The sequence below is a fragment of the Danio rerio genome, chromosome 16 (assembly GCF_052040795.2).
Source record: "Danio rerio strain M-AB ecotype USA chromosome 16, GRCz13ab, whole genome shotgun sequence".
Classification (NCBI taxonomy): Eukaryota; Metazoa; Chordata; class Actinopteri; order Cypriniformes; family Danionidae; genus Danio; species Danio rerio.
Genome location: NC_141036.1, coordinates 43,880,314 through 43,897,708, shown reverse-complemented (window position 1 = coordinate 43,897,708; position 17,395 = coordinate 43,880,314). Strand labels below are relative to the sequence as shown.

The 17,395-nt window shown below is 33.6% G+C and overlaps 1 protein-coding gene across 1 annotated transcript in view; it reads right to left on the bottom strand.

The window, feature by feature from the left end:
* The window catches only part of myo1eb (myosin IEb), a 39,418-nt gene extending 24,071 nt beyond the window's left edge, over positions 1–15,347 (bottom strand). The window contains 10 exon segments of the mRNA NM_200636.1: positions 612–808; positions 898–1,030; positions 3,053–3,187; positions 3,555–3,686; positions 4,815–4,904; positions 7,765–7,852; positions 7,954–8,048; positions 10,399–10,488; positions 12,645–12,782; positions 15,075–15,347. Coding sequence (NP_956930.1) covers positions 612–808; positions 898–1,030; positions 3,053–3,187; positions 3,555–3,686; positions 4,815–4,904; positions 7,765–7,852; positions 7,954–8,048; positions 10,399–10,488; positions 12,645–12,782; positions 15,075–15,077 — 1,101 coding nt within the window. The 5' untranslated portion in view covers positions 15,078–15,347.
* Between the last annotated feature and the right edge of the window lie 2,048 nt (positions 15,348–17,395).

Genomic DNA, 17,395 nt, shown 5'->3' with positions numbered 1-17,395 from the left:
GAAAGCTCTAATCTTAACAGAACATAACATAACATAAAAGTTAACATAAAAGCAGAAAAAACACGTGCTGCTCATGCTCTGCTCGCACGGTCGGTGTGAAACAGGAGTAAAATTTACAATTGTATTAGAAAGCTCACAAAACAGTATTGAATTGACACAAAAATCTTTTGTAGAATCATGCTCTTACACATTTGATCAACGTTTACTCACACTGATTTATTTCTTCTGTTGAACCCAAAAGAAGATATTCTAAAGAATGTTGGTGGAAAAACAGCCATTGATATCCATATGAACAAAAAATACAATGAAAGTCAATAGATGTTTTTTCCCCACCACTGTTCAGTATATCTTCCTTTGTGTTCATCAGAAGACAGAAGCTTAAAATGGGTTGAAACAAAAAGAGAGTGAGTACATTTCCATTTTTGAATGAACTATCCCTTTAATACATCCTTGTTTTAAAAAAAAAAAAAAAAGAAGTGAAGAGTTCAGATGCAAAAATCTCTAAATGGCATCTGAAATGTTCTTCTAAAATTAAATTTTAAATGATAGCATTTACCACATGAACTTAAAACATCATGAATGGCCATTTGTAATCTGGCAGACCGACTCACATCAACCAAATAGTCGAAGAGTCTTGAATACAGTGCTTTGGACAGGGCGTCTCTGGTGAAGGAGGCCTGCTCCGTGTTTAAGGTGACAGAAATGGTCTCCGTCTTGCCACCCCACTTGCTGTCCATGATACGACTGGTCAGTTTGCTCTTTAAACCGTCCTGATTGATCCCCAACAGGTATGATGGGAATGCCAAAACTGCAGTAGAGCCATAATGAATTAATTTTAAAAGCTTCTTACTTCTACTCTTTTCATTAAATCCAATATTTCAGTAAGGATAAACTCACAGTCTTCACTCTCCACCACAGCATAGTTGCCCTCCTCTCTGAAAGCGATGTTGCCCAGATGGAGGATGCCTGCCACGATCTGCAGCACCGAGTCCTGCGCATCCATTGACAGGCCTACCACCGACATGGCATTCTACAAATATAGTTAATTTTACATTGTGATATAGCATACTATATATAGTGTACACTTAGAAGACAACACAAAATCTTTTGTCTGTTATGATAATGTCAGTTGTGATTTTGACTCCCGAATGCTTGGCACTGCTGACTTCTGATGTTTTGATCATTACAAACGGCGCTCTCATTTCTTTTGGTTCAAGATGCTAAATGGTCCGTGTGGCTCACGTTTCAAATAAACAGTGCTGGTTTTGGCATGTTTGCATGGTGCACCATTTTTTGACAGTTTAATCTGAAGTTATTAAGCCTTCTGAGAAATATTTTTTTTCTTTTAAAAATACAGTCAGTACATTTTAATGAGGAGAATCAACATTTTTAAACATAGTATTAATAGCTTTTAATAACTCGTTTCTTATAACTAGGCCCACACAGAATCTGCATTTAGCCCATCACATCGTCTATTCATTTACTTGTGTAAATGTGTTTACATTTATATTTATTCAGTTTTTAAATTCATTTCAGTAATATTGACTAATTTGAAAATGTTCAAATTATTATTTACAACAGTTTAAGTAATATTTTCTGTCTTTTAGTTAAAAGTCTTGTGGTCTATCGAACAACAAATAATAACTTGACCTTTAGTTGATTGTTTGGTATTAGAAGGGGCTATTATGAATGGCAAAGACCTCTAGATTACGCTTATTTTACCAGAATAAAATATGACCATGCCTTGATTTTAAATTATTAGATTATGACAGTAAGGTCTGACTTTGCTGAGACAAAAGTCTTGTCACTTAACAGAAATAATGTACAGTATAGAATATAAAGTCATGGTGCAGTAGAAAAATAATTAATTTAGTGTATGACTCCCATGAGCTTGGAGGACTGCATCTATACATCTATGTAATGACTCAAATAACATTAATAAAGTCCTCTAGAATGGCAAAGAAATGCAGGACTCCCAGAGTTCATGAAGATTGTTTGGATTCCTCTTCAACACCTCCTCCATCTTACCCCAGACATGCTCAATAATCCGGCCAATCCGGAAGGACCTTGACCTTCTTTGCTTTCAGGAACTTTGATGTGGAGGCTGAAGTATGAGTAGGAGCACTCTCCGGCTGAAGAATTTGCCCTCTCCTGTGGTTTGTAATGTAATGGGCAGCACAAATGTCTTGATACCTCAGGCTGTTGATGTTGCCATCCACTCTGCAGATCTCTCGTTCAGTCGCCCCCATACTTAATGTAACCCCAAACCATGATTTTTCCTTCACCAAACTGATTTCAGAGAGAATCTTGGGTCCATGCGAGTTCCAATCGGTCTTCTGCAGTATTTGTGATGATTGAGATGAAGTTCAACAGATGATTCATTGGAAAAATCTACCTTCTGCCACTTTTCCAAGTGATCAACTAGAAGACAAGTTTTTATTTGTTGCTTTTACAACTGGGATTGACGACAAGACTTTTGTCAGGTAGAATATCATATGAGAGACTTGCCTTGTTTACCAAATAAGTCCAAAATCTAATTGGATCTGAAATTGTAAACATTAAATAAAAGTTAAGAAGTAAGTAAGCAAAGAGTAAGTAAAGAATTATTTTTTATTTCATTTATTACAGTTTTATTTATGATACTCCCAAAATAATTCCGCATGAATCTGCAGATTGTTTTACAAAATTCTCAGCAGACATAGCAAAAGAAATGTCCCCAAATTCTGTCTGGCCTTACTTATAAACAATAAGTTGGAAACGAATAGGAAATATTATACTAAATACTGTGAAAATGTCCTTGCTCTGTTAAATATTATTTGGCGAATACTTGGGGAAAAAAAGACTAAAATTTCCCAGGAGAGTTAATAATTTAGCCTTCAATTTTAGCCTACATTATTATTGATAATATTATTTGATATTATCTGATATTATTATTGTTATTTTTAATGTCAAGGGCGGTTGTATAAGCATTTCACAGCATATTGTACTGTGTATGACACAAATAAGATTTAAATTTGAATTTTTGCATTAGGATACAACGCTTTACACCCACCATTGTGTCTTCAAACTCCTTCTTGTCGTTGACATCCTCCACAGTGTAGGTGTCGGACTGGTTTAAATAAAAGTAGTAATCAGGAGTCGTGACTCCTAAATTCTCTCTCTGCTCTTTGGTGGCTCCTTTCAAAAGCTGGAACATCAGATATGAAAAAAAGGTACTTTTAAAGTTCACTTGAAGACTTATTTCTTTAAACTTCCTTTTACTTGTTGATCTTGTATTATTTTACTGAATTGTTTGCACAGTGCTCAGAATTTTAAGAAATTTATTTTAAAGGCACTATAGAAATAAAGTTTATTATTATTATTATATTAAAAACAAGCAACAATTTTATCAAATTTTAAATCTTGAATTCCGACCTAAGTAATATGAGCAACTAATACGACACAAAGCATTCCTGGATTAAATAACACTGCCCTAAAAAGACACAACAACCTGGCAGTTTTTTTAAACTCATAATTTCCTGAAATGACCTTAGCTTGAATGTGTTGACTTTTACCTGGTAGTATATATGAAAATTCCTTTCTCCATTGTTTTGAGACACTACTCTGGATTTTTCCAGCAGGAAGTTAGAGATCTTTCCCCCATCAGGTTCTCCTCCTCGGCTGAACTGAATTTCAAAGTATTTTCCCTAAGATCAAAAATAAATTTATCACCAACATTATCACATACATGTGTTGACAAACAGAGCAGCAGAAAAGAAAATGGGCTCTCTGGTACACAACATGAATGTACTTAATGTCTTGTTGTATATCAGAGCTACATACACACACACTGCAATCCTACAACCACATCCCGCAGAAGAAAACAAGCTATGACATGTTGAGGACCAGCAAGCTCCAAATGACATTCTTAGACGTGGATACACTGATTCATGAGACAGCATCACAGAGGCCATATAAGCTTCATTTTTGTATTAAAATAATTTAGATATAAATATTATTTTAATAAAAGTTCAATAAAATAAAATGCTAGTACAATTAATAATACATGTGCATAATATGTCATTTTTATTTTATACACAGAATTATAAGAACTATTAAATGTTTATTTTTAACTATTAAAAGTTAAATGAGTCAAAGATGAGCAAAAGAATCTCTATTCTATACATGTAGAAAACAATCAATGCAAGCATCTATTAATGTTTCCGATAACATTGGCATTGACATAATAGGGTTAGGGTTAGCCTAACCCTAACCCTAACCCTAATCATAAAAACATGTCTTCTATAATACCGTAACCATGGAATTATAAGGTTCTATCTGCGTTCTGAATGATTTTGAGACATTGAGCTTTAAAGTTTTTGTATTCCATAGCAAACAGCATGTGTGTAACATTAAAAATAAATAAAAAGTCCTAAAATGTAAACAACAACTTATAAAAAAACACCCCAAAATGTAAATAAGTTGTCATTTAATAAAAATATGTCAATAACTCAATTTTGACAAAAATGTCAGATAGAACCTTATAATTCTTAAGTGATGATAATAATACAACATAATTATAAAATAATGTTCCATCATTATCATTAAGTGTAACATAAATATTTGTGAAAATGAAACAAAATATTTTTATTTTGACTTTAAATATTAAAGCTGCATTGTTGTTTTTGAGCTGTATTTATGCTTTATTATTGTTTTTGTGACAACAAATACACACAATTAAAAGAAAGCAAAAAATTAATCAACTAAAGTAAAAATGTGCATTTCTGAGACTAAAAGAGATCAAATCATCAGACGTAAGGGTAATCAAAACTTACAAAGCGACTGGAGTTGTTGTTTCTGACGGTTTTAGCATTCCCAAAAGCCTCCAGCAGCGGGTTAGACTGCAGAATGATGTCTTTAACATGCTGAAAGAGGAAACAATATATGCCATATAGAACATATACAATAAATGTGTACACTTCTGAGCATGTTAAATTAATTAAAAGTTTTTAGAAGTGCCATTTTTAAAGTTTTTGGTACATTGCTTTCATTCTTTTTTTTTTTCTTTTTTTTTTAGATCTGGCAGAGGAGCAAAGAAAGGGATCATGGTTTTTGATCTCAGATAACGGTCAGGGTGCAACATTTCACATACAATGAGCACCAATTGTGGCCAATACTACAAAAGAAATCAACCACACCCTGGATTTCACAGGGTTTGAGTTCAAATGACCATCCAAAAAATCTGGTCTCAGCCAAACCTGTTTGACCAAACATTTACAGGAAATACAGGACTACTACTTCTTTCATAAACATTCAGTAGACTAAAATAATCCTGCCTATACTTAAGTTAAGATGCATGTTCATCCGTCCAATCACAAGTGGGCAATGCTAAATACAGGTGTAAAATGGGATATCAAATTAAAACTTGTCCACTTTTTGACTTTTCCACATTTGAATGAATGGATTTCTTTTGAAGTGTAAACACTCATGTTGTTTAATACATTTAAGCAACTACTCTCTGCCTACTGATCAAAGCATGATCTTTCTGGAACGAGTTGTGAAAAACAAGGTTGTTGAAAATCCACACAGAAACAGGATATTGAGACTCATGCACTGTGCTAAAACATACAAGATATTATCAAAAATAACTGCAATTGGGGTGGCACAATGGCTCAGTGGTTAGCACTGTCGCTCCACAGCAAGAAGATCACTGGTTCGAGGGCCGGCTGGGCCAGTTGGTGTTTCTGTGTGGAGTTTGCATGTTCTCCCTGTGTTGGCGTGGGTTTTCTATAGGTGCTCCAGTTTCATTTCAAAGACATGCACTTTAGGGGAATTGAGTAAACAAAATTGGCCGTGGTGTGTGACTGTATGAATGTGTGTGAGAGTGTTTGGTTGTTTCCCAGTAATGGGTTACGGCTGGAAGGGCATACGCTGCGTATAACATATGCTGGAATAGTTGGCGGTTCATTACGCTGTGTCGATCCCTGATAAAGGACAAGTATGAATGAATAAATTAATAAATTAACTGCCATCCACATCTTTTTCATGTTTTCACTCATACACCATTTAACAAGGCTGCGCATCACACTGACTGCTCCTATGAAAATGATGAAGAGTGGGACGAAATAAAGGGAAAAGTCTCAACAAAATACAAGCACAATTCATCAGAAGAAATGCATCTGAATGAATGGTAATTCCAGGTTGAAACAGGGCCAATATATAAACATTTGCAACTTATTCTTATTAACTATTAACAGAGTATAAATTGGATTACTGTAGGTTAGGGCAAGTCAAAATGTAGTTGGAAAGTTAGTTATAATGTCTGTAGTAGAGGCACAATACAATGTTTTGCAGAAATGTAATGAATGTACGGGATGGTCAAATAGTACAGTGACCTCCTGCCTACTATATAAATATATTACAAATATTCCCAGGTGCTGTTTAATGGAGAAACACATTTGTAAACATAACAGTTTCAATAACTAATTTCGGTTCAACTTTTATGACAAGTTATCTTATTTAATATGTACTTAAACTGAAATTAATCATATGTTATAATGTGTTTATTGTGTAAATACGTCTTTACAGTGTGTTTATGATTGATTAAATACATTCATGTCAATACATCCATAATTAATTTCTTTAAATACATTTTTAAATACACGGTTGACCCCACCCTTAAACCTAACCATACCACCAAACCTGTTGCCAACCCTACCCGTATCCCACCTCAAGAGTACCAGGAGTGTTCTGCTATACATTATGAACACTGTAAGTATGCTGTATTTATTTTTTTGATGCAAGTACATAGTAGTTAAAGGCACTTCATATATAAAGTTAATATAAAACTAAATTGTTTTGTCTTTGTCATGATAGTAATATTTTAGTAATTATTTTGCAAGACAATAGTTTTTCTTCTAGGCTGGATTATAGTAATCCTCTGTCACTGGTTGCCCAGCATCCTCTATTAACAAACTTCAGATATTGCTTCTTAGCTATAAAGCTTTAAATAATCTAGCTCCTGTTTATCTAACCAACCTTCTGTCTCGCTACAATCCAACTCGCTCTTTAAGATCTCAAAACTCAGGGCTTTTGGTAGTACCCAAAATAGCAAAGTCTACTAAAGGAGGTCGAGCCTTCTCATTTATGGCTCCTAAACTCTGGAATAGCCTTCCTGATAATGTCCGAGACTCAGACACACTCTTGCAGTTCAAAACTAGATTAAAGACCTATCTTTTTAGTAAAGCATAGCAGTATGATGCATGAATGTGCTCCACACATCTCGTTTATATACACTATGAACAGCAGCTACGCTATTTTCTTTATTCTATATTTTCACCAGGGGATACAAATTTCGAGGCCCCCAGAGATTATGCAGCACCACTGATGCGATCCAAGACCTGTAAAGAGATTATCTCAAGGTTTTCTATAATCCTCGAATAATATCGAATTGACCTGAATCGATGGCATGATACCATGGCATGATGGCAGGAGACCAGTGTAGGTTAACACCCCTAAAAAACTCCTAATGGATCTAATAATATTTACCTTTAAAAATTATTTTAATAAGATAAAAACTGCTTTAATTCCAGCAAAACTAAGAAATACAATTTTTGAAGAAAGAAATATAATAGGCTATTACTGTCAAAAACATCCTTGCTCTGTTAATGATCACTTAAGAAATGTATGAAAAAGAATTCAAATTTCACAGGAGGGCTAAAGCTTCCTCATAATCTCAGAGGGAGATTTTTCAAACCCAAGATTTGAACCCTTTAATCTGCTCACCTGAACTTTGGGTCCACCCCCAGACACTTTGGAGATGTAGCTCATGATGTATTTGGCTGCCACTGTTTTCCCCGCTCCACTCTCTCCACTGCATTACAGACAAAATCAAATCATAATGTAAACCACTGATGCCACTCAAATACTTTAAACGTGTCTCATGATGTGGGTGCCAGTTTCTCGATCCCTGACCTTATAATGACACACTGGTTCTCAGAGTCGATCATCATGTTGCGGTACATGTTATCAGCCAGAGCGTAGATGTGGGGTGGATTCTCATACTGTGCCTGTACACACACACACACACACACACACACACATCACAGAACTCAATAAGATGGTCTTAGAAAATTAAAAGTCACATTTGCATGAAACTGAAGCAGTGACATTTTCCCGTGACCAGAAACACCTCCTGTTATGCATATTCACTTCCTTTGATTTGGCCATCGAGATACAGATGTTAACGCTCAATGGCAAGACCGGACATGCACTGGCATTGCTCTGGTCTGTCTGGTCATGTTTAAATGTCTTATCCTGCAGGAATGATTTTTCATCTGAACCGGATTTACATTTTGCATCCATGCGTTTAGGCCACAGTACGGTATGTACTGGACATTACTCTTTCTCCGCTAGTGACAAGATATCTCATCATTTAAGAAACAACACCTCCATGTCATTGACAAGATTCTATGGACATTTGTGTTTTAGGTATATTATAGTAAGGGAAGTCTAAGTATAGTGTCTGTAAACTGTATATATATATATATATATATATATATATATATATATATATATATATATATATATATATATATATATATATATATATATATATATATATATATATATACACACTGTTTTTTTTCAGGGAGGGTTTTTTGTCAAAAACCTATCAGCAAAATATGAACATATTTAAAGATTTATTGTGCTGGTTTCGTTATTTTCCTAGAGAACATGGTCATATAGTGCTTATCATAATTGAGTACACCCAATTTTGAAAATGAATATTTTATCCATATTATATTTTGGTACTTTTGAACAAAAAAGATTTATTAATCAGATATATTTATTAAAAAAACATTTTAGTCACCGAACATCTTTAGAAAAATAAATATAATACATTTAAATTTAAGTGAAATATTGCAACAAAAAAAAAATCCAAACTGCAAATTTTCAATTAAATTTTAGATAATTTTTTTTCTCTTTTTAACATTTTTATTTAATATTTTGCTATATTATATATATTATATTTGTAATATATTTGCTATATATATATTTTTTGCTATATTAGCTATCCTGCCTTGTATCAACAGTTCAGGCTGGTGCCGGTGGCGTAATGGTGTGGGGGATATTTTCTTGGCTCACTTTGGGACATTTAGTACCAATTGAGCATCTTCTGATGGTTACTTCCAGCAGGATAACACACCAAGTCACAAAGCGCGAATCATCTCAGACTGGTTTCTTGAACATGACAATGAGTTCACTGTACTCAAATGGCCTCCACAGTCACCATATTTCAATCCAATAGAGCACCTTTGGGATGTGGTGGAACGGGAGATTCACATGATGGATGTGCAGCAACTGCCTAATGCTATCAGGTCAATATGGATCAAAATCTCTGAGGAATATTTCCAGTAGCTTGTTGAATCTATGCCATGAAGAAATAAGGCAGTTCTGAAGGCAAAAGGGGGTCCAACCTGGTACTAGTAAGGTGTACCTAATAAAGTGGCCGGTGAGTGTATATGCACAAATATAATATTGTAATGCATTCCATTCTATATTAATATTAGTAATAAAAAAAATTTTTTGTTGTACTTGTATATGTTGAGCACTGTACATTGCTGGCAAAAAAACAGACTGCAATACATTCCTAGTTGAAAAAGGCTAAAATACTCAATAATGCAGGCATGAAAAGAGTTAAAGTGCCCCTGTTATGCATTTCTGAAAATGATCTTTCATGCACAGTGTTACACAGCTCTGAGTGATTGAAGACATCCCATACAGTAAATCTAAAAGTGCACCATGCATAAAATGATCGTCTCTGGGGAAAAAAAAAAAAAAAAGTCAACTCAAAGCCATTAAAATAAGTCATTTTCAAAATGAATCCCAAGCCATTTTATATTGATGTCAACCTGAAGCATTAACAGAGTGCCTGGAACAGCACCATGTTAAGAAGAAGCTGTATTGTAAGGGAAAATACATTTTTAATGTCAAAGTTTGAGGCTGCTTCTACACCAATACCACAGCAGTGAAGCATCAACCTTGTGTTGGGTTGGAATTGATAAGGTAAAATTAAAGCCATCTTGCCAGTTCCTACACTGTATAGAATCCTCAGCACTTGATAAGCCGTAATCCAATAATTGTGATGGGCATTCTCTTTCTAACAGACCCAAAACTCATCAGAACATCACCCAAAATTAGCATCATGCAAAGCAATGGTTGGAAAAATGTTTCCTTGAGTAACCCATTTGGGAATCATTGATAATATAAGTTCAAAACAAACACATATTTTAAGACAATATAAGTGTTTTTTGAACATGCATGCTCAAAACCAAAATATGACTTTTTAAATAATCGATAATAGGGCAACTTTAATATAAGTTAGTGTATAACTTATTAATAGATGTTAATACTTACAGCTCCCTGATACAGTTCAATCTCTCGGTCTGTGAAATACGGCAGCTGTTTAAAAGGGTTCACTGATATCAGAACAGGACCGATGTATGTCTGAAGAGTCATGGTTATGGCAAAAACAACAAAACAGATAAGCAGCTTGGTGTCTAATCATTTCTGTGATGCACAACATTAGAATGCAGTCATAAGAAATTTTGGATCAATAAATTAAAGGTAGTGTTGTAAACACAATTAAAGGTGCAGTAGGTGATTGTCTTCAGAAACATTTTTAGTTGTGCTGGTTGAAAGTCTCTTCACAGTCTAATAGTAATGAATAAAGTAAATGATCTAAATGTATTTTTATATTTTGGGTAAGGCATAAAACAAAAAAATTAAATAAAGAGTCGGGCCGACATCTCTCATAATTCCGATAAGTAGGCTAAACTGTCTATCAGCAAATGCAGATTTGAACAACTGCATAGCCTTTTGTTCGCAGCTCCGCCAACCGCCGTGCATTCACGAGAGAGGGAGAGAGAGCACGCACACGCGATCACTAAACTGCTGAATCAAAACTTTTTAAAAACCTGAATCAAAATTGGAGTTACCTTTGTACGCTGGAGAAAGGATGATAGAATGTCTAAAGGATTTCTCCTAGACAGGTAATGTTCTGTTTTAAAACTGTTTTAGCTTCACGCAAAGCTGATGTAACATTGTTACAAATGGGTTATATCTTCACAGAAGTGTTGCTCAGACACTAAGATCTTCCAATGATCGATTGATAAGACTATTTTTAGCTTCATAAGGGACCTTTTACAGCATCGATTATGTAGATTTAATTAGTTTACCAACTAAACACAAGTAAATACCGATATTCCGCCTACTCTCTCCCTATATTGTTTACCATGCAACTCTAAATTTTCGCTCTGAAATGGCGTGACAGTTTGGCTTGCACGCCGCCAGACAAGCACTAGTCGCTTTTAGCACATGAGAGAGGGTTCTTTTGCCGTGCTCCTGTTTCAGGAGGCGTGGCTCTAGATGGCAGGGGAGGGACTGTGATTCAGAGATTTATACTAAGCTGTTAGCATTGTGGAAGATTACCAACTGCACATTTAAACCATGACATGTAGTAATGTCTGTCAATATTAAACAGCACAGAAGCTGTTACCGTTTTCCACATAACAAAATATCATCACATAATGCACACAACAGAAACTCCAGCAACTTTATGACAACCGTAAAAAAATAAAAGTAGAAATTTTGACAGAAATATATGGAATACAATAATATAATAAATATAGAAAATAATAATACACTGAAAAATGGTTCATTGCATTTTGTTGCAAACTATTTAAATAAGCTGAATTTAAACAAATTAAGTTGAACATTACCAAGTTTGTTTGTTTAAATTCAGCCTATATAAATTGCTTACAACCACTTAACTTAATTTTAGTAAATCCAATCAATCATTTTTATGACAATGTAAAAATAACAACAATAATAATACTACTTAAACTTTTAAAGAATTAATCCTTGTTTTTTCCTGTGTTTTAATTTTAACAGAACAAAGAGTTACAAATAACAACTTATGGATTATAAAAGATTCAGAGTGTTTCTAAAAATGGTATTTGTTGCTATTGCCGACCTAATATTTTATTCATAACTCTTAATGAGTTTTAACATCAGTTTATAATTTTTTATATAAACATTAACATATAAAACACATGTAACATTTTATACACGGATGAATTATTTATTAAAATGCTTGTCCAGTTTATTGACTCATTAATGTCCATTTTACCAGTCAAAATGGAGTGCAAAACAATTAAAACCTAAAAGTTTTTGGGAATTTTATTAGAAAAAAATACTATAAGAAAAAACAATAACTAACCAGATATTTACCTTTTCTGAAGAAAATAGAAAATTGTTTTTGTCTAGGCAAAAGACAAACAAACAAATTTTACTTTAATTAAAAATAACTGTATTCTGATTGAAGACATAATAAAATGCTATTTAATTCAGCGATGGCAAAGCTAAATTACCAGCATTACTACACTAGCCTTCAATAAAGAATCCTTGAAATGTCATTGTACTCAATATGCTCCATATCAATATACTGATTGTGAGCTCTATAATTATCTATCTATTATTATTACTACTACTGTTATTATTATCATTAAAATTATTATTATTATCAAAGCTCAAAATTGGGGCTGCAGAACATTTTGTCTGAAAAAAAGTCTAAAAGGACATAATTGCAATCATAAGGATACGAAAATGTAATCATCCATGTATCTCTTCTTGAGGTTGTCTGTAATGGCGTCCTCTGTGATCTTAGACAAGAGGACCATGTCATCCACACCACTGACCTTCACATTCTGGGTCTGCCAGTGATATTTCTCCTTGCTCCCCTGCGCAAAAGAGAAAGTGGACCAGTTATTTATTCAAGCTCATCTCTGTGGTCGCAAATGAATGAACGCTGCTGCACTGTTTAGTTAAATAACTATTATTCAAATGCATTCAACTGCTTTATACATTTATACATTGAGCTGCAGTTAATAAATAGAAGAAAATACTGATTAACTCAGAGTTAGCAGAGAAAGGAGGAAATTACATATCTCCAATATTTTATTCTATGAAACGTTAAAAGTTCGGACACTTTGACAATAACAGAAAGTCAGGTGTGTGTGCAGCTGTTTAGCTTTACAAGGGTATTATTACGTCAAGCATATGCAGTCTAAAAATACAACAAAACACAGCAGCATGAGGCATTTCTTCTTACCCTCCAGCAATAAATGTTTAAAATGCTCAGTCAGGTAATTATGAATCAAGCATTAAAATCTGAGATAAATACAAGCGTCTTTCCTCCTTGTATTAGGGCTGAGCGACTTGGCCTAAAATCTAAATCTCGATTAATTGAACATTTTAACTCAATTAGGATTATTTCATTTATTTTATTTTTAAGCCCCCATAGTTTACTGACAATGATGTTTATATGCCATCTAAAGGAATGCCTGGCGCAGCTTCCAGTCATTGTCAATGTGTGCAAAGTAAAGCTCAAGAATAAGTCCATCGTCCTACTTGACCGGAGATCAGATGCAACTGCAAACTGTAGCCGCAGAAGAAGAAATCAGTCACAGCTTCACAGTCATGTGACACATAAGGAAAGTTAATGAAATAATCATCCAGGAAAATTTGACTGATTATAGGTTTTGAATGTCGATTTCTATTAATTTTCGATTATTGGCCCAGCCCTACCGTGCATAATCCATAAACGGCATGTCTGAGAATACTCGGGTTCATTCTTCATATAGTAAATTAAAAATATGTCATGGTAAAAATGAAATATGGCAAGTAGAAAGTATAGAATATACATTTTCAGGCTTATAAATATCATTATTTCTACTATTTAAAAGAACTGTACATAAATTTGCTGGTCCTCTAATGAATCTGTGAGAATTTCTGAAGCTGTAGTGATTAAAATTGTATCAATGTTTTTAAAACGTTAACATATATTGATCTAAAATCTAATTTGATGAGTATATAAGAGAAAAAAAATCTGATCTTTTCCAGGATTTCTCCTGGTTTCACCAAGCTAAATTTAAGATTTTTTAAGACCATCATAAATTAAATTTTAGACTTATACCGGACTAAATACTATGGATTTTGTTTCAACTATGCCAGGTAGAAAATATTTTCATTTGTCCTATCAAAACAATTATTAAAATGTACTACATTTAATAATGCAATAATAATAATTTTGTTTGAATATATTTTTTATTAATAATTTTTCAAACACATCCATTCACAAACCCTATAACCCTTATCAAGAATAGAACAAAACATAGCTGTCTATTACTTTAGTCTACAATGATGATAATCTGATAATACAAAACCTAGGTCAGGTCAGTTTCTTCAGCAGTAAATAAATAAAGAAATGTTAAGCAAATAAACTGTAAGGGAATTAATTAAATGCTATTTTTAATTAAAGTTATAAGTTTTATTAAGATGGATAGTTGGTGATTGTATGGGTGTAATTGGCCAGATTTGGGTAAAAAACTTTAAGACCTGTTAAAAAAAAGATTCAAGAACTAAAACATTTCAATAGATTTAAGACTTTTTAATGCCTAAAATTTAGCTTTTGAGATTTAAGACATTTCAGGACTTTTTCAGACCCCGCTGATGCCCTAATTTAACATTTTAACTGGACAAGTGATTAAATTTGCAGCAATTTGTAAATATTAGTTATAAGTAAATGTCTAAAATACATAATAAAGACTTTTAAAATATACTTGATCCTTAAACCTGACAAAAGCCAGCATATGTTTAAATGTAGATATACTTCAACCTGTTAAAACCCCGCAGTTTTTATTTACATTTTTTTTTTCAAAATCATAGCTAAATACCTTCCACCAAAATCTTAATTAATTTATTTATTTTGGAAGAAAAAAAGACTAATCATAATTTTAAATATTCCTAGCAAAAAATTATAGTGATTTTAGAAGAAAGTATAGTTTGTTATTTTGTCAATAATTAAATACGTGGGCAACAAAAGCGCAGCCTTCATGTTGTATCAGTATCTATCGAACAATCATAACTTTGTAAACATTTAGGTATTTAGAGCCAGCTGCGTTTCTTAAAAGGTTATTAACTACATTTCCAGATCACTTCAATGGATTGTATCAAGTTTTAAAAGCACTCACCATGATGATTTAGACGTACTTCCTGTATCACACCTTGACAAACTTTTGAGTCCCGTGTGAAACTCTTCGAGGAACTCTTTCGGCTTCAGGTGAAACTCCAGAATTAAACTAGTCGTCCATCTGATATTGCACCTACAACCTTTCCAGTTTCATAGTTTTATCCAAAACGAGTCTGCATGTAGCGTTTCATGTGTCGTGAAGCGATTGAATATTTGGCTTCACGGGTGTTGTCCATGCAACGGCAAGTGGAGACAGGTATCGCCGAGTTTTTCCTTCTTTCTTTTGCGGAAGGAATCGCAGATACTTGCACATAACGGCGCCACCACACGAGCCTGAATGGATTTACCTGCAGGACAGGTAATCACAGCACACTACAAACCAGCCTCTATAGCGAGCCAACGAACTCAACTCATTCATCCTCTACTCTACTGGTGTTTATATTGACGGTTTATTCTTGTTAGCTGAATATTGTGTTGCCTATGGGGCTATAGACCATTTTGAGGAATGTAAACGAAAATAATGGTTCCAACGTACTTCCTATTTGACTTTTTTTTTTTTTTACTTTCTATAGCTTCAAAGAACTAAAAAAGAGCCACACAATGATAAATGATGTTATGGCAGCTTTTTAAAAATTACGTTATGATTGAATTGCCTCTTGTTACAGTTATAATATGAGTTAACAAGCAGGAAATGTTCCTGAACCAACGACATGATGACCACATTGAAATGGTCTATATTCTAAATAACTCAACCTGGGATGACTTTACTTAATCACTATTGTAAGTATGTACCATTTTGTTTGTAAGTTCAGTTTGAAAAAAAAAGATGTTTATTGACGATGGGCAAGCCCTGAATCTAGTGCAGTGATGCCCAAACTAGGGCTCGCAGGCCAAAGTTGGCACTTTTATCCTTTGATATGGCCCACCAGAGGGAAAATGATTGGGAAGGGTTAGGGAATGCCTTTAACAGAGATTGTCATTTCTATTTCATGTAACCTTTGGTTTGTTGAGCTACGAAAAAATGCAATTAATAAGTTTCACTTAAACGTTGTAAATGAATCAGATTTCTAAAAAATATTAAAAAATAAATACATACTGTCACTAGGCGAATAGGGGTCAAATCAGAAGACATCAGTGTGCAAATTTAAGGCAAAGGCAGGTGACTAGTGTGTTCGACATTGAACTCCAGTGTTTTAGAAATGGATTTTTAAAAAAAAATTATTGTGATAATTTTGTTAAATTATTATATATTTAAAATTTTTTTGAAATATTATGAAACAAATGAGGAAATTACCCATGGCCACTTTAATGTAATACAGTTTGCTATATTTGCTTTTAGCCCACAGCTCTCAACCAAACTGGGATTTTGGCCCTTCATTAAAAAACGTTTGGGCACTTTATTAATTTGACCCAGAACTTTACAGGTTGTAAATAAAAATAACCATTATATATATATATATATATATATATATATATATATATATATATAAAAAAAAGGTTTGACAACAAAAAAAAAGTCTGCAAATGCAGCCTGATCTCATGAGAAATGTAGGTATTTTACATTTTGTAAGTTTAGTAGCCATGTTCAGTCGTATGAAAATGAAAGATTTTAAAAAGGAGGCGTGGCACTCAACGCCACCCCTAAACCCAACCGCCATTGGATGAGCAAATCGTACTAAATTGTACAAATTAGATTGTACCAATTCATATAAATTAGCCACTAAATTAAAAAGTTACAAATTGCCGTGAGATTGCGTTGGAAAATGTCAACTGGTCAGAATACTGCAAATCTCATCATATAGCGTGTTGTTAGGACAAGGGATTACAATGCAGCCTGCTCACCTAATGTTTATGCTCATAATATTTCTATAATTAGCTAATTAATCACCTCATGTGGAACTCTGAATCTGTGTCTCATTTCAGAGTCTGCTACGGTCCACTGGAAGTCGCATTTCGGTCACGGATGACTCAAAGCGGAATAACTGACTTCAGTATTGTTTTTCAGATAAACAAGAATGTTCACGCATGTTTCTTAAATATTTGCAAACATATTATGGCATTTTTATGCTTTAGGAGAGTCAAAAGCATATATAAAGCACTTTAAAATGCTCGTCTGAAGAACATTTGCTTATGCAGTAAAGATCTACTTATTTCTAATGTAACACAATTCTAACAATTAGTAAATATGATACATTATTTATAAACAATTTATAGTTCGTTATATTTAACTAAATAATATTATTTATTACTAGTTATTGTATATGATGGTACCACACACACTCACACATACGGTTCTGAAAAGCTTGAAATATACAAGCTGTG